Source organism: Corvus kubaryi, unplaced genomic scaffold (assembly GCF_017639235.1).
Source record: "Corvus kubaryi isolate FWS band 111438036 unplaced genomic scaffold, C.kubaryi_AGA036_p1.0 78, whole genome shotgun sequence".
Taxonomy (NCBI): domain Eukaryota; kingdom Metazoa; phylum Chordata; class Aves; order Passeriformes; family Corvidae; genus Corvus; species Corvus kubaryi.
Window position 1 is genome coordinate 5,701,157 of NW_024582065.1, and position 20,759 is coordinate 5,721,915.

At 48.0% G+C, this 20,759-nt stretch overlaps 1 protein-coding gene across 3 annotated transcripts in view; it reads left to right on the top strand.

The window, feature by feature from the left end:
* The window catches only part of USP20 (ubiquitin specific peptidase 20), a 19,827-nt gene extending 498 nt beyond the window's left edge, over positions 1-19,329 (top strand). Inside the window, exons 1-24 of one of the 3 annotated variants that reach the window (XM_042052014.1) lie at positions 60-97; positions 3,108-3,218; positions 3,586-3,639; positions 4,308-4,370; positions 4,495-4,626; positions 5,265-5,361; positions 5,552-5,621; positions 6,204-6,317; positions 7,419-7,497; positions 8,812-9,253; positions 10,140-10,277; positions 11,480-11,592; positions 12,031-12,203; positions 12,673-12,767; positions 13,265-13,298; positions 13,512-13,557; positions 13,829-14,009; positions 14,452-14,578; positions 14,663-14,832; positions 15,463-15,544; positions 15,820-15,928; positions 16,278-16,380; positions 16,632-16,703; positions 17,385-19,329. In XM_042052014.1, the coding sequence (XP_041907948.1) occupies positions 3,138-3,218; positions 3,586-3,639; positions 4,308-4,370; positions 4,495-4,626; positions 5,265-5,361; positions 5,552-5,621; positions 6,204-6,317; positions 7,419-7,497; positions 8,812-9,253; positions 10,140-10,277; positions 11,480-11,592; positions 12,031-12,203; positions 12,673-12,767; positions 13,265-13,298; positions 13,512-13,557; positions 13,829-14,009; positions 14,452-14,578; positions 14,663-14,832; positions 15,463-15,544; positions 15,820-15,928; positions 16,278-16,380; positions 16,632-16,703; positions 17,385-17,545 (2,736 nt within the window). In that variant the 5' untranslated portion in view covers positions 60-97; positions 3,108-3,137 and the 3' untranslated portion in view covers positions 17,546-19,329. Of the gene's footprint in view, positions 1-59; positions 98-175; positions 451-3,102; positions 3,219-3,585; positions 3,640-4,307; positions 4,371-4,494; positions 4,627-5,264; positions 5,362-5,551; positions 5,622-6,203; positions 6,318-7,418; positions 7,498-8,811; positions 9,254-10,139; positions 10,278-11,479; positions 11,593-12,030; positions 12,204-12,672; positions 12,768-13,264; positions 13,299-13,511; positions 13,558-13,828; positions 14,010-14,451; positions 14,579-14,662; positions 14,833-15,462; positions 15,545-15,819; positions 15,929-16,277; positions 16,381-16,631; positions 16,704-17,384 lie in introns of those variants that run through there. The other 2 variants (XM_042052013.1, XM_042052012.1) reach the window with 2 other exon arrangements.
* The last annotated feature ends 1,430 nt before the right edge of the window (positions 19,330-20,759 follow it).

A 20,759-nucleotide genomic window follows, 5' to 3' on the forward strand; every position in this document is an offset into this window, starting at 1 on the left:
GACAGGGCCGGGCCGGGGTCCCCGGGGGCGGTTGCTGTTGCTTCTTCCCGGGGGCGGCCGGGCGGCCCGGCGCGGCGACGCCCCGGGCATCCCGCAGGTGAGCGAGGGCCGCGGGCCGGGGCGGCGGGGCCGTGGCCGCGGGGCTGTGCGGAGGGAGGGCGGCCGGGCCGCGCCGGGGATGATGCAGCAGCAGCGGCCGCGGGGACTCCGGGCCGGTCCTGTCGTGCCCCGGCGTTGGGGCGGCCCTGCAGCCCCAGGGTCTGGTGCCGACCCCGGGAGCGGGACATTGCGGCTTCAGGCTGTTTCTGTTCAGTCTCGCTCGTGCCCAGCAGCTGTAGCCTCTGTCAGGAGAGGACTTGTATTTTGGGGGTCTGCTGCACTTGAGGAGCGACGTAGCAGGCAAGGGGGGATATCCCGCAGGTGTTTTTTGCCTGAAAGCTAAATCTCTAGGTGAGTCGTTGTGTTGTGACCTCCTGTAATAAATCAGTGTTCAGACCTGCTCTCCTTTGCGTGTTCCACATAAACCTCCTGTTTTTCCCATACCTGATGCAGCTGCGAGCCAGGAGCACCTGCTTTCTGCTTCTGCCTTGTCAGTAGGGCAGTTCGGTAAATATGTCTTTCTTTGGTATCTCAAGTATAAAATGTCTCCAAGAACAGCTGCAGAGGCTTCCTTCTCTTAGTAGGTTATGCAAGACCAGACCTGGTAGTTGTTTTGTGGATGAACGGTGCAAAGATTTCTTTTATTTGTGCAGTTGCTCCACTGAATGTCAGCCTGCATGGATCTGAAACTCTTGACAGCTGGCTCTAGCTTTGGTACAAAACCACACACTTGTTTTAAGAAAAAAAAAAAACAACCAACCAAAACCAAGAAATGTGTTCCTGTAGAAGGCAGAGATGCTGGGTTTGGCAGCAGTTGAAGCGACTGAAAGTAGGTTGCAGTTACGGAGGAATTGTTCTGACATGTTCGTGTGCTGTTCTCCCACAGCGGTGCTTGAGAAAGACAGGCTGAAGGACTTGGTTTAGGGTAACTTCTTTTCCCACCATACGCAGTACATTTTGACAAGCACAGTTCAGCTCTCTGGCAGTGCTTTTATGAAATTCCTGGTTTTCTGAGCAGAATTAGGGTTGTGTGTGCCAGCTATAGCTCTTAGGGCAGAGTTGTGGGAAGGCAGAAGTTGAATATTTCCTTTTGAACAGTCACAAACCTTTTTCTGGTGTGTGTTGTCAGGGCTGAGAGGCAAAAATTAGGTTTTCCCTGCTTTGTTCAGAAAGGGAAGCCCTGTGTGGGAAGATCAGTACCCCAGTGCAGGAAAGTCTAAAGGCATGGTTTTAATTTTGAGGAGAGGGGTGGTCCCACAGAATGCACTGAAGCCATCCACATCCACAAGACTCTACTTAACAAAGTGTGCTTCAAAACCAGTTCCCAATTAGCTTAAGCTGGTGAAGATATGGGGTCTGAAATTAATTTAAAAACAGTATTTTGTTCGTTAGATTTTCTGGGAAACATCTGGGAGAGAGATATAAGAAATCAAGGATAGTGAAATAGCAAATGTAATGTTGATACTTTTTTCTTTTTAATTGGACCAGCTGATGCATTTGGGCAAAGGGGTCGGTTTTGATGAAGGAACTCAGAGCCTGAAATGTCCCAGTTTTATGCATTAGTCAAAGCCACTGTGCTCTTGTCACTTGTCTTTTAAATCAACATGTGTTACACGGTGCTGCTTTCCTTCTCTGTGAAGCTACATGAAATTGCTCTGTTGTTTGTTAAGCATCTCTTCACAGGTTACTGAGATCCAGGTCAGCACCCCTGTGGTGTTTTCTACCACACACATATGATTTCTTCTCCCTTTGCTCCTCCCATCAGTTTATTCAGTTCTAAAGAGTGCTGGGAAAACATTGTAAAATTATCCTTGAGGTTTATCTTCTGCCAAGACAAGGTGCTAGGCAAGCTTTTCCACTCCCAAGATAAGTGTTACTGATATGGCATATTTATTTATAATTTTTTTTTTTCTTTTCTCCCTACTGTCAGTGATTCAGACCAGATAACACTGGGAATTGTTTCAAATGTCCTCAAAATGTGAAAAAAGAGCGTAGCAGCCATGCTGCTGCTGGAGTCATTAACATCAAGTTCATCAGATTTTTCCACTTCTTTGTTGCAATGATGTGGGCTCTTCACATCTGCTTCATTTCCAGCCAACTGTAATATTTTGGATCCTTGTCTGTGCTATTAATATCACTTATCTTCTTTTCTATTTTTTTAACAGCCATGAGCAAGGTTATTTAAACTATGCTTAAGAAACACAAACTCTTTCCATTTTTTTTATAGCTTCATGTTACTGAGACATGTTTAAAGTCTTTTACATATCCATGGACCACCATGAAAGTGTTGATTGTGTTCATAAGCTATGAAATAATCTGTTCTTGCCTTGCTTGGATGTACAAGCTGGGTGGAACAGTGTGTTATGTTTTGTACAGTCTTCGAGTTATGTGGCTCATACTGTTAAAAATCCATCCATGAAATGGTAAATTCCTCAGAGACTGAAGCCTGCTTATCGGTGTTACAGTTCATTTAAGTCTATTTCCCTCTTGCCCAGCTTCATTTAGAGCTAATCACATTTTTAATGTTTGATGAAGTAGTGTAACAATGAAATGTTAGATTCAGATCAGCACAGTTGGGTGCATGAAGCTCAGAGACACCACAGGCTAAGTACTGGTGTCATGGGCTGCAGCACCTTTCACTTTTCATCAGAGTTTCATGCAAATGAGCTAATTAGATTTATATCTTTGCAGCTGAAGCTGTGCCTGTGTGCCAAGCACCTCCCTGCATTTCTGAAGGCACATTCCATGATATGGATTATTAGCTTTATTTGTGTGTTTCCCTCTCCTCCCCATGGTTTTGCTCCTTCCCTACAATACCACAATGCAGCCACTCAGCAGTGGGGCCAGTCTGTGCCAGTTTGTGGGGCTCCAGGTTTAGATTTGTTTCAATCTCTGAACCTTAAAGATAGATAAGGAATTCTAATATGCAAAACATGCCCAGGTATCTTCTTACAATCATGAGAACAAATTTGACATGTAGTGAAAGGAATCATCCTTTCTTGTCCTAGGAAACCCTCCTCACATGAGTGTTGGTGAAAATGGGGGATACAAGGGACATCTGTCCTCACCTGGATTCCATAGGAGAGGTGACCAGGGATGATCTGCTGCTCAAATCCAAGGTACAGGGTTGTGGCTCTCAGTCCTTTCCCTTTTAGCTGTTGTGCATGGATTTGCATGTTTGCTTTTTGAAGAAAATGCTGTCTATCTCCAGAGAGAAAATCTCCTTCCCCCACTGATGTACCCACATGTCCCATAAATTCACCCTCTGTGACCCCACAAATTTATCACTGTCATTTTATCCTGCTTGAATGTGTCACTTAGCTAAAATGCTGCAATTGTGTATTTGACTGGAAGAGTGGTGTTAAGGAATGAAATACTATGAGCTGAAGGTTGGGCTATGTCATCGAGAAGTTTCTCAGTCTTCAAGGACTTGGTTACTTAAAAACCAATCAAGCAAACAAACCTTCTTTTATCTTGAATATGCAGGGGACTTGCCAGTCTTGTGGAGCTGTGGGACCAAACCTCTGGGCTTGTCTTCAGGTAAAAATGGCTTGTTTGTGTGCATGATGTGGTGGGACTTCACTCAAATAGCATTTATACTGAAAAAAAAGAGTGGGAAGCAAAGAAGGGGTTCACAGTAGAGCTATATACTGATTTTTGATGGATTCCAGGGAGGAAACTCTCTAGGTGAAAGGGTAATACTGTCACAATCTGACAAGATGTAACAGTTCACTCCTTGTAGGGGATTGCCCTTGCTATTCCCAGGAGGAATGAATGAACTGCCCAGTGTTGGCTGTTGGCTGGGTGCTGCCTCTGCTGGCACCTGTGGAGGGGCTGCAGGGTGACACCTTGGAAGTGTGGAGGGAGGGAATGCCCTGGGACATGCAGGCGGGCAGGGACTGTTTATTTTTACACTGGAATGCCCAGGCTTGGGGCTGCTCAGATGAGATCCCTGTTGGAGCAATGGCCTTGGAACAGAGACTTTGCCTGGGTGCAAACCTGGTTCCAGGTTTTCTTTCTTAAATCATTTCTAAATTTTCATCAATTCTAAATTTCCATCTTGTTCTGGGCCCTGAATAAAAAGCAGGTTAGCAAGCTGGCAAGAGAATTCTGAAGTTGCTGCTGCTGCTGGGACTGGAGTTGCAGACTGTTTTCTAAAGGGTCTAACTTGATGTGCTCATTGTGCTTTGGCTCTTTCCCCTCTCTAGATTGGTTGTCCTTATGTTGGTTGTGGGGAGTCCTCTGCTGACCACAGCACACTTCATGCACAGGTGAGCTTTTCTCTGTCCCCCACATTTAAACAGGCAGAGCTGGATTTTCCCTGTTCCATGTTCTGGTAGTCCTGTGCTCCAACTCAAACCAGAGGAGATCTGTTACTTCATTTTTAATTACCAGGCCAAGAAGCACAACCTGACAGTGAATCTGACCACGTTCCGTGTGTGGTGCTATGCCTGTGAGAAGGAGGTGTTCCTGGAGCAGCGCCTGGCAGCTCACCCACCATCACCCCCCGTCAAGTTCCCTGAGCCGGTGGGTCTGTGTCACACAGGGCAGAGCTGAATGCTTGGCAGGGTTTTTGTTTGCCTGGTGTAACATTAGCCAAGTGATTTCTGCCATGGTGCAGCATTTGCTGTGAGAGGGATACCTTCACTGAAAGTGGCTGCCTGTAGCCAGAAGACCACTAGCCCCGTCTTACAGGGTCTTCCAGCAGAAAGACTTCCAAATGACTTAGGGGTGGGAACTAGATGGCCTTTAAGGTCTGTTCCAACCCAAACCATTCTGTGACGCTATGATTCTATGACTTGAATATCCGTTCTGACTTTATTTTTAGCCTTTACAATGGGGTGTCTGCATGTGAGAAGAACCTGTCACATTTTCATTTCCAATGCATGGCCCATGGAAATTTCAGCTGTCAGACCAGAAACACCATGTGCTTCTGACACTGCCGCTCATTCCTGATGCTTCTTATCACCTGTACTGGAAGCAGTAATGGCACTATAACTACTCCCTGCTGGCTCAGTGAGAAGGGTAGACAGTGCAACCTGTTCTTCCTTCTCCTGCTACTTTTCTTGAAGGCTGGCTTGATTTATGTGTGAGATAATATCTCTCACAGCTCATCTTTCAAAGCAGACCTCTGACTGATGCTTATTTCTCTGTCTTTAATCTAGGATTCTCCTTTGCCTGCTCACCCTCTAAAAGCTGTTCCGATTGCAGTGGCTGATGAAGGCGAATCTGAATCAGAGGATGATGATTTGAAACCAAGAGGTAACTTTGCACTGAGTTGATTAAAGGGCTGGCAGGGCAACTCTGCAGTCTGTAGGACCTGCACTGAGAGGGTTCCTGGCAGCAGGTTGTGGAGACTGCCTAGAAAGGGCTGGATTCCCTCTCCTGAGGGAGGACTATAGAAAGCAGCACATCTGGAAAGTGATTCATCCCTCTCTTGTTTGTGCTTTAGGCCTTACTGGAATGAAAAATCTTGGGAACTCCTGCTACATGAATGCAGCACTTCAGGCTCTCTCAAACTGGTAGGTATTAGGGCTTTCAGTGTTGTCTTAACTGACTTCACTAAATACCAAAAGTATCACCTCTGATCTGAAACCTTCATGAATCTTGCAAAGAGGGATTAGCCAGGCTGGGGACAGAAGAGGATAGTGTTCTTTTAGGGTAACAGAAGTGTTACAGTAGGAAATTGAGTGATCAGCCAGCTCGTGGCTATGTACAAGACTCACGTTTAAATGAATGCTTGAAGTAAAACTTCATCATTTCTGTTGCAACAGAAATTATTTATCCCAGGGAAAGCCATATCACATCTCTTTATTCTCCCCACTGATATCATTCTAACAACCTATATCCTAAAATATTCTCTAGCCATCCTGCTGAAAACTAATTCCAGGATCTTTTTTGTACTGCGAACAGGTTCAGATCAGCCTTTTCCATTTGTTTCAAGTGAGGAGTCACGTCTGCATCTGGAATCACTTCTTTCCTTGGTTTAAAATCAGTACCTTAAGCATGCTTTTGATAAGGCCTGCATGAAGTTTTGATAAATAAATAGAAGCACAGGAGAAATTTCTGTGTGCTGAATTCTTCTCTTTTTCCTTCTCTTGTAGCCCACCTCTCACACAGTTTTTCCTGGAATGTGGTGGACTGGTCCGTACGGATAAGAAACCTGCCCTGTGCAAAAGTTACCAGAAGTTGGTGTCTGAGGTTTGGCACAAGAAACGGTGCGTGGTGGCCCCTGATCTAAACTGGCCAGGTTTCAGAGGGGTGTTAGTCCTGAGGTCTGGCATCAGCAGAGAGGAAATCTGATCCTCGGGGACAAGTGCATTGTCTGAGGCAGTCATTTTACCCCCTGCGTGAATGGGGATGTGAGAATTTCCCTGGTTCCAGGACATCCCATGTCCTGCTGCTGGTGATAAAATGGGCACATTGATGTCAGTGAGAAGAATTCATTCTTAACATTACAATTTTTAAAAGGAAGACTTTTTAAAAAATGTAATTCCCCTGTTGGCAATGAAGAAAAAATGATGGAGTAAGGGAATACTTGGGGCTATCTCCAAGTGTTTTACGTGGACTTCAGTGACCAGCACTTAATTGCACTGCTCTTGATTAGCAGAGGAATTGATGATTTGGATGGAAAAAGTGATTCAGAGATTTTTACTGAATAGAGTGGAAAATGAGGTGACATTTTGGGAAACATTTGCTATTGGTTCAAATTCTAGACCAGTTCAAAGGACAGTGCAAAATTATGTAGCTCTGTTTAAATCTGATGATGTCTGCTCTGTGCAATCAATTAAAAGCCATCAAAACAGGAATTTAAATGGCATTGCATGTTTGTCTCAAGTTCATTATTAACAAGGAATAAGTAAGATATGGAACAAGGTGAACTGTGTCTGTGGAGGAGGAGGCTGCAGGCTTTGAAGCAATATCATGTCCTTTTAATATTGATTGGATTTACCTCAGCCTGCCCAGATTTTGAGACAGAGATGGTGCTGGAAAATCAAATGAAGTAACTAATTGCCAAATCCTGTTCTGGAAAGAATCACTTCCACACTCAGTGTGACAGAGCTGTAAGTGAAATGTGTTTTGGGGAAGGGTCTCTCTGGAAGGACAGACTGGAATGACTGCAAGGTGTTTTCTGTCTCTTGGTGTGTTTGTCATCCAGCTCATGCAGAAATCTCTGCCCAGGCTTTGCAGGTGCATAATTATCTTTTGTTCTCTTTAACTGCACACCACACCCTCTGTCACGGCCTGTTAGACAAACTGGCTCCAGGCCCGATAAGCAAACTGACTTTTTTCTTTTTTCTTTTTCCATGTCTGAACAGCCCGAGTTATGTTGTTCCAAGCAGTCTATCCCATGGAATTAAGCTTGTCAATCCCATGTTCCGAGGCTATGCACAGCAGGTGGGGCCTGAAAAAACCCATGCCATTATTCCAAAGATGGTGGGAATTTGTGGTGCTTGTGTTCAGAAGGAGGAGCTTGAGCTCGGGGGCCATGGCCTTTTTGTGTCAATATCAGTGATCTGATAGAGCATTTGAGTGGGATTTAGGAGACCTGGATTCTTTTCCAGGCTTGCCTCTGGCTTGTTGGTACCAAATCAGTTCATTTTCTTGTGTCAGCTTGCTCATGTCTGAAATTATGGTGGTCAAATCCTTTATAAACAGCTTTGAGATCTATTGATACCTGCTCTATAAGAGTTTGGTATTATTTATTCATGTCAAAGCTGAGGAACCTGGATAAATCTGCACTAAAAAGATATGAATGTTCTATATTCTTTTTCTGGGGAAATACAGCAAACTTAAGTCTTATTTAAAGGTAGTATCCTTATTTTTTTTCCTTTGAAGTCTTTATCAGCGTAGCTCTTCTGTTTGTTCTTCATAATAATATGTAAACAACAAACTATGATTAGAAAATTTACTAGAGAAGTGACAGTACATCAAAACTGTGATAGTGACAAGAAATCAAAACAGAGAATAAAAATAATGATTAATGAAAGAACTTCTGTATTTGTCTTTGATGTGAAATACATTGGATTGGAAAACTGATCTGAAGAGATAAATTTGAAAAGTAGGCAGGGCAGGCTAAAAGCCAAACTTCATAAAACAACTGAAATGTCGTAATTAACTTTCTGGAGTTGTCAAAATACCACGTTGCTTTCCAGCAGCTCCTTTGAAGCCGATGTATCAGCTCTTTTACCATGTATTATGGATGTAGGAGCTGGCATCTAGACTGTATAGCCTTGGGTTTCTGGTTCCACTCCCTGTTTATTAAAGATTTTTATCTGCTCTCTCTAAGAGATGGCTTGCCATAAGCAGAAGTCAGTGTTCATAAAATGTATTTGTGGGTAGGAGTCTGTTCTCCAGGGCCTGCTGTTCTTATCAGGTTTCTCCTTGCTTTTTCCCTATTTTCTGAGGCAAACCCCTGAAAAATGTGCTCCTGGTTTGCCTTCTACAGCTGTTCTCTGGTTTTTCAATGCCTTTCAGCTGAAGATATTCAGATAAAAAAATTAGGCCTTTAATTATTTAGGAGTTAAAGCATTTCTGTAGCAGACAAGCTCTTTGGTGTGTGGCCCTGCTTTAGCTGAGTCTGTGCGCTGCAGACCGGGCTCACCTTTGTGGGCACTCTTGGAATCAGCTGTGAATGGAGCCACCTTCTCTTTTGCCCCTCTCATTTGCCCCATTTCCAGCTGGATACTGACATGGACTCTTGGTTTTCAGGACACCCAGGAGTTCCTGCGGTGCCTGATGGATCAGCTCCATGAAGAACTGAAGGAACCCGTTGTTGCAGAGACGAGGGATTTGGATACCAGTGACCAGGAGGACAAGCGGGAGGGCGACCGAAGCCCTTCAGAGGACGAGTTCCTCTCCTGTGACTCCAGCAGTGACAGGGGTGAAGGAGAGGGCCAGAGTCGGACCTCAGGGAGCATGGGCAGCAGCTCCCTGGCAGAGACAGAGCTGCTGATCCAGGATGAAGCAGGGAGAGGGATCTCAGAGAAAGAGAGGATGAAGGACAGAAAGTTCTCCTGCGGCCATCGGCGCAGCAACTCAGAGCAGGTGGATGAGGATGCAGATGTTGATACTACAATGATGCCAGTTGATGGCAGAGCCTCACCTGAGATGCTGCCAGCTCCCCGTCCTGCCAGTCCGTGTAGGACACCAGGTATACCCCTCTTCCAGTTGGGATATTTCCAGGAAGACATGTTACCATCCTCCACAGGGACTGTGGCGTAGTGCAGTGGCAAACACTTAATGTGATTGTTCCTTCTCTGGGTTTCAAAAGATTTTGCATCCAAGGTTTTCCTCAGTCCCTGCCTTTGTGCACAATTGCTTCTGTAAGGAAGTGTACTCGGTGAGCCAGAGAGGTGCTTAGCCAGGCTGTGAGCTGAGTAAAGGCACAGCAGTGAGAGCTGCCTCTGCCAAGCCTGCAAACACTGTATTGATGCCTTTTAAGAAAAAAGGTTTGGTATGTGTACGTCTCTTTATTTGATATGCTGGCCTGGGGAAATATTAGCTGTGGAAAAGGCATGGCAGTAGGTATTTGCTAATGTTGGACTGTGGGCTTTGGGGAGAGAAAAGGAAGAGGCACAGTTTGAGCATTTCTGTGTCTCAGGGAAAAGAAAAGAGCAGCAGTGTGGAGTCACCTCAAGCTGAACATATCTGATCTTTCAACGCTTCTTTATGTAAGAGTCTTACTCTGCCAGCTGGCACTGAAGGCAGAAATGCTGTTTGTGTGGATTAGGGCTACAGGAGCAAGCTGCAAAAACTAATTAGTCACAAGTGTGAAAAAAAGGCAGGTTGTTTTTGGGGGTTTTTTTAGTATGTAATTATTAGCTGTTGGGTACAGCTCCATATGCACTCTCACCCGTGACTGAGGGAGCTGTGTCTGCCAGCCTGTGCAAGCAGGACAGTTAATGGACACTGAACTGTGCCTTTGGGAAAGATTCTGTGCTGGAACACAGAGCTGGGCTGACGTGGATTGCAGTGGGGTTGCCTTTCATAACTGGAGTTTTCACCAGTGCCTTTTCCCTCCCCATTTTCCCAAACAGAACCTGACAATGATGCCTATGTGCGCTGCTCCTCGCGCCCTTGCAGTCCAGTCCATCATGAAATGCACTCCAAGCTTTCCAGCAGTCCTCCCCGCTCCAGTCCTGCCAGGCTGGGACCTTCCTACATACTCAAGAAAGGTAGTGCAAAGAGGGATTGCTGGGAGGCAAAGAGGGGAGCATGTAGAGGAGGGGAGAGAAGGAATCCATCATGATTCTTGATTAACAGATGTAAGAAGTGCTGGTTGCCCTGGACATCAGTGTGTTCTAAAACAGTATTTGGCAAAGACTACAGTAAACCTGCAGATGAAGTCAAGCTCTGGGCACAGCGTTGTTCTAATGTGTTCTTACACTGGAGCCTGCAATGATCCATGTCTGCATCTGTGTGCTGCATTTGTCCTTAATAAAATGTCTCAGAAGTCCCAGGCACAAGCTCTGTCCCTTTAGGGGTGTGTGGAGATACATAAACATTTGTCTGCCAGACTTGAATTTCATGGCATGTGGGCCAGAGAACTGTAAGATGCTGTTACTGACAGAGCTTCCTGCCTCTTGGACATCTTGGGCTCACAGGAATGGAATTAGGGCTGCAGATGTCCCTGCAGTGCTGGGAGCACTGTCAGGCTGCAGAATGGAGCCTGGCTTGTGTTGTTATCAAACTGGTCCCTTCATCCCAAAGCAAACTGCAAATCAAAATCCCTCAACGGTACATAGTCCGCAAACACAATGGCTTGTGCTTGTACCACTTCCCTCCAGCTGCTCCATGAGGACATTCTTTCTTCAGCCCCTTGGCTGAGGTCAGCATAGCTGCAGATGTTCTGGCTGCATGAAATCCACTCTGTCTTCCTGCACGTGTGTGTGGGGACAGGGTTGTTGTTAAACAAAACCTTGCATTTGGCCAGTCCCTGCTGTGGAGAGTCCTCTCCAGTGCAAGATACTTGGGGAACACGTGGTAAATGTCAGAGGGGGAAAAAAAAGGACAAAGCACTGAGGCAGGTGAGGGGGAGAGGAAGTGAAATGCAAAGCTTGGAGCAAAATGTCACAAAACCTCAGAAAACCAGGGACTGTCTGTGGCAGGGCCAGGCTTCTAAACACGTAAAAGGATGGAAACAGGAGTTCCAGTACAACAATTTCTGCCTCCTGAGAGCTGACTGGTGTTGGTTCAGTTGGCTGCCTTCTCCTTGTACCACACACAGCAGCAGAGTTCTCTGTGTCCTTTCACACCTTGCCTCACCATGTCCCTGGAATGGGGTCTGAACATCAGGACAATGCTTGTCCCGTGTTCTTGTGTAGTTGTGTGACTCTGTGGAGTTGTGAGACTGAGAGGGCCATTCCTTGTTTTCCAGCCCAAATGCAGGCTTCTGGGAAAAAGAAGAAAGAGCTCCGTTACCGCAGCGTCATTTCCGACATCTTTGATGGCTCCATCCTCAGCCTGGTGCAGTGCCTCACCTGCGACAGAGTGAGTGTCCTGGGCCCTCCCAGTCACCCAGCACAGGCTTTGTGCTTGTAGATCTATCTCTTCCTAGGGAACGGTGCTGCTCTTTCCAAACCCTGTGGGATGCAGCACCTGCTAAAATGGTGATAGGGGATGGCAGGGGAGGTGTGAAAACCTGCCATGCCAAGGATATGTGTTTCTCTGTTTGCTGATCCATGCTACTGAGTTGACCCAGCAGTATCACATTCACATTAGAAAACTGAGTCCGGTGCTACAAAACCCATGACAGAAGTCTGTGCTGACAGCAGGGAAGAGTAATTAGCCACAGGGAGTTGCTTCTGCTGCCAGCTCACATTTCTAGTCTAGACAAAATCCAAGCAGTGATAAAAGCTGATGAAGGTCAGGTCCCAGCTCCATTACACACATGGGAAACCCAGACCTCTTCCTCTTGGATATTTCCAGGTTTCTACAACAGTGGAGACGTTCCAGGACCTGTCACTCCCAATCCCAGGGAAAGAGGACTTGGCCAAGCTGCACTCTGCCATCTACCAAAACGTGCCAGCTAAGACAGGGGCGTGTGGGGACAACTATGCCTCGCAAGGCTGGATTGCTTTCATCATGGAGTATATCCGGAGGTGTGTTCCCTATGCAGGACCTCTGTTTTCTGGGATTTGCCCTGCAGTGCTGGAAGGCAGCTGTCCCTAACCAGTGGTGTTAACATTGGAATGTCAATTGGAACCATTCCTTGGAGGACAGCTTTTGGTACCTCACAGAGGGTGGAGCCTTTTCATGTGGACCAGTTGTTACTGCTCCTCTAGACCTCTCACACACCTTGAGAGCTCTCATGCAGCTGATCACCCCTCACTGCTGCCTTTAGCTCAGACTTGCCCTCCAGAGCAAATTAATTCCTGGTGTAGTTTTCCAAATAATTTCCAGTTTGAGTAGGAATATCAGCTGAGAGCAGTTGTGCTTTCTCTGCTCCTCTGGGATGTGGGATGAGCTTAGGACCTACAGCTAGAAGGAAATTTATCATCCAGTTGGGGTTTTGTGTGCCAAAGCATTCAGCTATTTTATTTATAACTCTTAATCTCTTCTCCTTTGCAGATTTGTGGTGTCCTGTATCCCTAGCTGGTTTTGGGGTCCTGTGGTGACACTGGAGGATTGCCTTGCTGCCTTTTTTGCAGCAGATGAGTTGAAGGGTGAGTTTTTTCGGTGGGGTCTGACAGCATGGAGGAGCATTCCATATGCATTTTGAAGGCAGATTAAATCTCCTAGAGATCCTGCCTTGGTGTGTCATTAGAGACCGGCAGTGCCGAAAGTTGGCAGCTCAGCATCTCTGAGCAGGAGGGAACTTTTCCACCTGCTCAGGGATGGGAAATCTGGATGAGAGTGTCCTCAGTGAGGAGCAGGTAGAGCTGTTGGCTGGCTGAGTGCTGTGGCTCCTCAGTTTCTTCACTTTCTCATCTTTCAGCTCTGGAAGACTCACACCATTTGCTGTTCAGGTGTGGTGGTGGGCACTTTCCTGCTAATTGACTGCTTCCCCTTCTTGCCTACACTTACTGAGAGGAGTTGTTTTGATCTCTTCTCATCCTGGCTTGCCCAAAAGGCTCTTAATCTGCTTACTGTCTGGAAATCTCGCTGTGTCAGCCTTGTATGCTCTGAGCAGCTGCATAATGGCTCTCTTCTCTCTCTACAGGGGACAACATGTACAGCTGTGAACGGTGTAAGAAGTAAGTTGGCATTACCTGTATTGTGTTGCATGTCTGGAGTTTTATTTCTGGAACTTTATTTCTCTGTACTGCTGTCAGATACTTTGCTGTGTCCTCTTCCTGGTCAATTCTTCTGCTGGAATTCAGGATTTGTCTTGGATTCCAAAGCAAGCAAGACCCAGCCATGCCTTTGCTGTAGAGAGTCCTCACAGCTCGTTTCTTTTCCTCCCTCAGGCTGCGGAATGGAGTGAAGTACTGCAAAGTTCTCCGGCTCCCAGAGGTGGGTAAAAGCACCTTGTTTCCTAGTTTTCTTCTAACAGCCACTGAAGAGGTGAGGAGGCCAGAGGCAGAATAAAACCAGCAGGTTTTTTGGTGGCAAAGTCCTGTATCTAGATCAGAAGAGACTTTCTCAGTCTAACTGATGAGCCAGCAGGATTAATGAGAAACAGGCAAAGAACTCCTGCAAAGATCAGACACACAGAGATGTGCTGTGCTCCCAGAGCTCCCGTGGCAAAACTGCCCTTTGATGTCCTCTATCCTTGGTCTTTTAGATCCTTTGCATCCACTTGAAACGGTTCCGGCACGAGGTGATGTATTCCTTCAAGATCAACAGCCACGTCTCCTTCCCCTTGGAAGGGCTGGATCTGCGACCTTTCCTCGCCAAGGAGTGTGTGTCCCAGATCACCACCTACGACCTCCTGTCAGTCATCTGTCACCACGGCACAGCTGGCAGTAAGTCCTTCCCTGGAGGAGGAACAGGATGGGAGGAGTGTGACTGAGGCAGGAGTGTGGTCAGAAGTAGCCAACACCTCTGCTGGGCTGAAGGGCAGCATAAGACCCCCTCCATTCTGTGCTCTGCCTGAGCAGCCTCTGCCCTTTGAAAAGTGAACTGAGCAGTTTCTGACAGATCCCCTGCAGCTCTTTCACCCTCCCCACGGGCTTGGCTCAAACCCTTTCCCACTGTTCAGTCTTGCTGAGAGGCCTTTCCAAGGAAGGGAAATCAGGGTGACAGTGCCAGGCTCTGCTGCTCCAGCAAAGCTTGCCTGAACGGGAATTATCCTTTTTTTTTTGTCTCTCTCTCTGTTCTGTGCCAGCAGCTAATCCTGTTTGTGCTGCTGACATTATCCCAGGCCTGCCTTCTGTCTGCACTGCAGAACTGTGCTTTCTGTTCCAGGTGGCCACTACATTGCCTACTGCCAGAACGTGATCAATGGCCAGTGGTACGAGTTCGATGACCAGTACGTCACCGAGGTCCACGAGACCGTGGTGCAGAATGCAGAAGCCTATGTGCTGTTCTACAGGTGAGCTGTGCCCTCAGCCCCTTCCTGGGTACAGAACGCCTGGAAATGCACTTCACAAATGGAGTTTTCCTTTCCTTGCTCCAGGAAAAGCAGTGAGGAGGCTGTGCGAGAGCGTCAGAAGGTCGTGTCCCTGGCCAGCATGAAGGAGCACAGTTTGCTCCAGTTCTACATCTCTCGAGAGTGGCTCAATAAATTCAACACCTTTGCTGAGCCTGGGCCCATCACCAACCATACCTTTCTGTGCTCCCATGGAGGTAAGGCTGCTGGACCTGGGAGCAGCACCTTTTGTGCTTCCTGGTGCATTAACAAATGTAGGAAAAAGCTCCAGCTGCCATCCTGATATGGGGAAGCTGCAGTGGGATCCTCTTTGGCAGAAACTCCAGCCTGCTCAGGGAGGGATGAGACAATTGCCCATTGTGCTGCTGGTTGGTGGCCTGGGGGGATGCGTAGTGCTGGGAAACAACAGTTTTCAGTTCTCTGTGTTTAAAAACAAACCTGTAGAAAATAGATAGGGCTGGGTTTATCTGTGTTACCCTGTCAGCAGGGCTGGCCCTTGGGGGTTTGTTTGGAGAAGGGAGCACGTGCTGTGGAAGGGAGCTGATAGCACATCTGACTCTGCTGCTGCTTCATCAGCCATGCTGGGGAGTACTCAGTGTTTGTAAATCTCTCTTCTAAACTGGAAATGAGGCACTTGATTAGAAATTGAGGCTGTGGATTGAGAAACCTCCACAGTTAATGAACTCATGACTGTCTTCCATTAGCAAAGGAAGCATATTGTGGAATCAGAGTTCTCAGAAAGGAACATCAGCCTTTTTATTTGTGTCTGTTGTATGCAGCAATAATGAGATCCCTGATTAACTCTTCCACTTGCCTTTCCTCCACAGGGATCCCTCCTAATAAATACCATTACATTGATGACCTGGTTGTGATTCTGCCCCAAAACGTGTGGGAATATCTCTACAACAGGTGAATATGGGCATTCCATTCTTTCTCCCCGTATTTGTAGAGTGTCCTGATCTAAGCCAGGACAGTATCAGTTCCTGTCCCAAAAGGACAGCAAGAGCTAAGCCAGAACAGCAAAAGTGTGGCTGAGTAAAGGCAGCTCTGTGCCCTCAGCTGCAGATGCACCTCCCTCACCAGTGTCTGGAGTAGTATAAAAATCCCTGTCTGTAGGGTGCAGGGCTGGGAGGCGTTTCCACTCTGCTGCAGTTCTCCATTCTGCTCCCTCTCCCCGTGCCCAGGTTTGGGGGTGGCCCTGCTGTGAACCATCTGTATGTGTGCTCCATTTGCCAAGTGGAGATCGAAGCCCTCGCCAAGCGCAGGAGGATCGAAATCGACACCTTCATCAAGGTTGGCATGGGAAGCATCTGGAAGCAAGGCAAAGGGCAGGGGTGGGAAATGGAGACCTGGAAAACTCCTACCTGTTTTCCAGAACATCATCTACAGTACAGCCAGGAGATTGGCCTGGGGGTTCCCCAGTGCAGAGGGGCAACTGGGGGGTGAGAATGCTGTGCAGACAGAAAGTGTGAAACCATCCTTGTCTCATGCCTGCTCTGGTGACCAGGAACAGGGTGTGAGGAAGGAATTACATGGGGTTCTTCTGGAGAATGGCAAGGCTGCCTTACAGTTAATGGAAGGGCCTCCCCAAGATCTCAGGAATGACTAAGTCTTTCCTGTATCTCTGTTCCTGCTCTCCCAGCTGAACAAGGCTTTCCAGGCAGAGGAGTCTCCAAGTGTCATCTACTGCATCAGCATGCAGTGGTTCCGGGAGTGGGAGGCCTTTGTCAAGGGCAAGGATAACGGTAAGGATCAGACACTGGGGTCTGTCAGAGGGGAGAGGGGGAATAGAAACGAGTCCATTTGCTGGATCCTGGCTGAGTACTGCCCCTGGCTGGGGTGACAAGGCTGGGCAGGGTTCAGGCACCAGCCACTGGGGCTGCCTGCAGGTCCCCAGGGCAGGACAGAGATGACAAATAGAAGTTGTTAGGAAAGTAGATGAATCTGGAGGCAATGAGGAAATCAGATGGTTTTTGACATATTTGTTCTCCTACAGAGCCGCCTGGACCAATCGACAACACCAAGATTGCCCTCACGAAACCAGGTGGCCACGTGCAAGTCAAGCAGGGTAAGGCTGGTGCTTGCTGCCTGTGGTGTTCCTAAAAGGTGGAGACTGTTCCACTGGATCTGGCTGTCCTTAATGAAGTTACAGAGCAAGATGGTGTTGCAGAGGATTGACAGTTCTCTACCCAGCCCCTGCCCTGAGTGAGCCAGTTCTCTAGTGGCAGCTCCTGCATGACCAGTTTGCTGCTGGGACTGGTTCCTGCAGACCCCCAGCTCCTGCCTTGCTGCTCCCCAGGCCCCTTCCACCATTCCCCTTTGTGCTGGAGCTTTGATCTTGCGTTGCTTTTGATGTGGTCTTCATTCAGCATCTGTTGTGGTCCCCCTTTCAAAGTTAAAACAGCCTTATGTTGTGCCTGGCGAGGTTTAGATTGGATATTAGGAAAGTTTCTATATGGAAAGGGCTGTCAGGGTTTGGAACAGGCTGCCCAGGGCAGTGGTGGAGTCCCCACCCCTGGAGGGATTTAAACGATGTGTAGATGTGGTTCCTGGGGACATGGATCAGTGGAGGACACACCGGTGCTTCCAGCAGGAGGCGGCACTGCAGGGGCTTTGTGAGGGCACCAGCGGTGTCTCCTCCTCTTGGGATGGGCGTGCGAGGGGAGGTGTTTGGAGAGGAAATCCTGGTGCTGTGGTGCCCTGACCTTTCCCTACTGGTGCATCCGGTTACTGGTGGTGTCCCTTCCAGGTGCTGACTACGGGCAGATCTCCGAGGAGACGTGGGTTTATCTAAGCACCCTGTACGGAGGGGGCCCCGAGATTGCCATCAGACAGAACGTGGCCCAGGTGCAGGAACTGGAAAACCTCCACGGGGAGCAGAAGATTGAAGCAGAGACACGTGCGGTGTGATCTGTGCGGATGGGGCAGGGCAGGGATGGCACAGGTACCTCTGTGGGGGGATGGGAGGCTGAGAATCCTGAGGGGTCGAACGTCCTCCGTTTTCTGGGACTCAAGGTGTGTGCAGCTCCCCCACCACTCCCGGGGCAGGCAGGCTTCTTCCTCCTTTCACGTGGCTCTGAGCACGGGGTGGTGCTGGGAGAGACTGGGACAAAGCTCCTGCACCTGACCTCTGGCTGAAGCCATGGTCTGAGGCTGCAGCCACAGTCACAGGGCTGTCCTGACCTGAGCCCTCTCCCTTTCCTTAGCATACACCAAACCAGCACTCCCAGCTTGTCTCCAGTGCACTGAGCTCTGCTCCTTTGCAGATTTTGTTCTTGGCACTTTTCTTTTTAACTCAAACATGTAAACATAATGAGATGTTATTTATGTTTCCAGCGGGCAGTGTTGCAACCAGAGAAACCTGTTTTTGAGGCTGAGGAAAGCCATGAGGTCTCCCTGTGGTTTTGTGCTGGTGGTGCACAGCTGTCACAACTTCCTAGTTTTGCTCTTTATCAAATTCTTGCAAATTCAGTTGCAATCAACTAAGAAATTTGGAAAGCAGCTTTCCCTTCTCCTCTCACTCCCAAACCCACACCTTCATGGTCCTGCAGAATTTTATTTTCTCCTTGTGTCTCATCTCCTATGTTCAGCACGTTTTTGGACAACAAAGCTGGAAGGTGAGTCCTCCTTCCCAAAGCCTTCCTCAGACTGCCCCTGCCATGAGCCTGTGTGTCTCCCTCAGCTGGTGAGAAGCTGAGGGGGATGAAGCTGAGGAGGGGCCCCTTTGTTCACACAGAGCCCCTTCAGAGGGGTCACCCAGGGCTGGGGAGAGGGCCTGGCTGAGCAGGGCCCAGGCTGGTGAAGCAGCTTTTTAGGAATGAGCTGCTTTCTGCAAACAAGCCCCCACCTGTGTGCTGAGGTCATTCCAGATGTCCTTTTTGTTTACAGTGGCTCATTTAATGAATTTGTTCCCCAATCTACTGCCACCAGTGCAGCCAAGAAGCAGCTGCTGGAGGCAGCAGGGACAGGAATGAAGGCAAAAAAGGCCAAACTCCACTTTCCTCAGCAGGGCTATTCTTAAAATACTTTGTTCATTTTGCAGCAAGGCAAGAGTTTAATCTTTGCAAGCCTTTGAGTGCAGTTTAATGGAGGCAGAGAAGGCAGGGCTGCTTCCCAGGGCCAGAAGAACCAAACTGTGGGTTCATGGTGTGGGTGATTACACAGCAGCAAGTCTGACCTTAGTGGTGCCAGACACTGCATGGAGCTGGGATCTCCTGAGCTCCTCACGAAAAATGGGGAGAAGGGGGAGAAAAGGAAAGGCTGCTCCTTGACTTAGAGATAGAAGGGGGTAGGACAGGAGAATTTGAGAAGGAAAACATGGCCTTCATGTTATTTTTTCTTTTACCTTTTTTTTTTTTTTTTTGATCAAGTGTTTGTTGCAAAAAGCAACTTCTTTAAACATTGTCTGTAATTGATTCAGCATGTTAATTTTACAATCCTGTTCATGGGATGCTTGTTTAGACCCAGCCAGGCCCTAGGAGAGGTCAGAGAACGAGCCACTGTTGGTATTCTCATTGTTCCAAGCTGTCTTTGTTCCCCACTGCAGCAGCCCTGGGATCTGCTGCAGAGCCTGCAGGGCTGCATGTCCGTGTTGTCTGTGTTCCAGAGGGTGCTGTACAGACTGTAATGACACTCCTGTGCTTCAGTGTTAGACCTTGTGCTGAAAGTGGTACAATAAATACATGTGCATTCAACAAGGCCTGCCTTGCCTGGTGAGAGGGGCTGACAGCTCCAGGGAGTGGGGTGGTGAAGGAAGAAAAAATTTAAAAAATTAAATATAAAAATCCAAACTTCCACCTGACCAGAGGCTGTGTGGGGACAGATCCTTCTGGGCAGCAGCGAGAGGAGCCTGAGGCTACTAAACCATCCTGTGCCCATTCAGAGGGCACCTGCCCCTTTAGTCTCTGTTCACAGACCTCCCTTCACCTTTCATTAACCCCATTTCACCTGAGTGTGCCTCAGAAAGCTCCGGGGGTCTGGATGTGCTACTCATTGACCACATTATTATCCTGGAAGTAACTTGCAAGGGAAGGAGTTGAAGTTTCATTGAGCTGTTCCAGGATTCTGCAAGAGTTTCCTGTCACTGTTGTGTGGCCAAATATCCCTGCTGGTCCATTGCCCTCCCTTGGTAACATGTCAGCAGCCTGTTCCCCAGGGAACACCAGGCTCTTGGCACTGGGAATTAACAGAGTTTCTAAAGCAGCCCCAGGGGCTGGAGCAGCAGGAATTCCCTGCCCCAGTGAGTGATGCAGCCTCAGCTGGAGCCTGAAATGTCTGAAGAAGCAGAGCTGGAGCTGGGTGATAAGAACATGCAGTTTGTTCTTGAGCAGCTTGGAGTCAACTGCCCAAACCTGGATCTTAAAAACAAGTCCCTTACCTGAGCAACAGCTGAACAGCTCCAAACCTTCCCAGAGCCACCAAGAACTGCCCTCCCCAGGGGTGCATCTGCTCAGGGTCCAAACAGCTCCAGGGCTGCTCTGGCAAAGCCCTGACTCTGCTCTAAGTTACCCTCTGCCTGTTGAAGCGCTCGAGGTTAGTTCTGCATCCTGATTTCATCTGAGCTCTGACTGCAGCCTTGCTTTCCTCCAGCTCCACTGGAGGCAGCCATGGCATTTCTGAGCACACCTCTGAGAGCAGCTCTGAGACAAACAGCTTTCTGAGCACAGCTCTGGGAGCCAGTGCCAGTGCTGAACTCTTTATCAGTTCTCTTTGCAAATCACTTCCCCCTTTTTTTATATCAGGTCCCTTTATCAATTGTAAAAAAAGGGGAGCTGAAAGAACTGTTCGTGCATTGGGGACTGATGGAGCAAACCTCAGTATTCGAGTATCTGCTCCCTCCCTTCAGTCCTCCAGGAGTTCAGTTCCTGTGTGCTGCTCCCAGGAGCAGAGCCATTGCTGTGTTGTAACTGTGACACAAACACCCCATACAACCTTATTTCCTTTTCTTCTCCCTTTTGGCTCAGCTTTCCGCCCCCAGCTCTCACTCACCCCTTCGGTTGTGCCATTTCTATTTAAAGTCAGCAGTGCTGATTCTGTGAAAGATAAATCCAAGTCAGAGCCAGAGGGACACCCCCTCCTATTCATTGGTGCCCAAACCCAAAGACCAGCAACCTGTCACAAACAG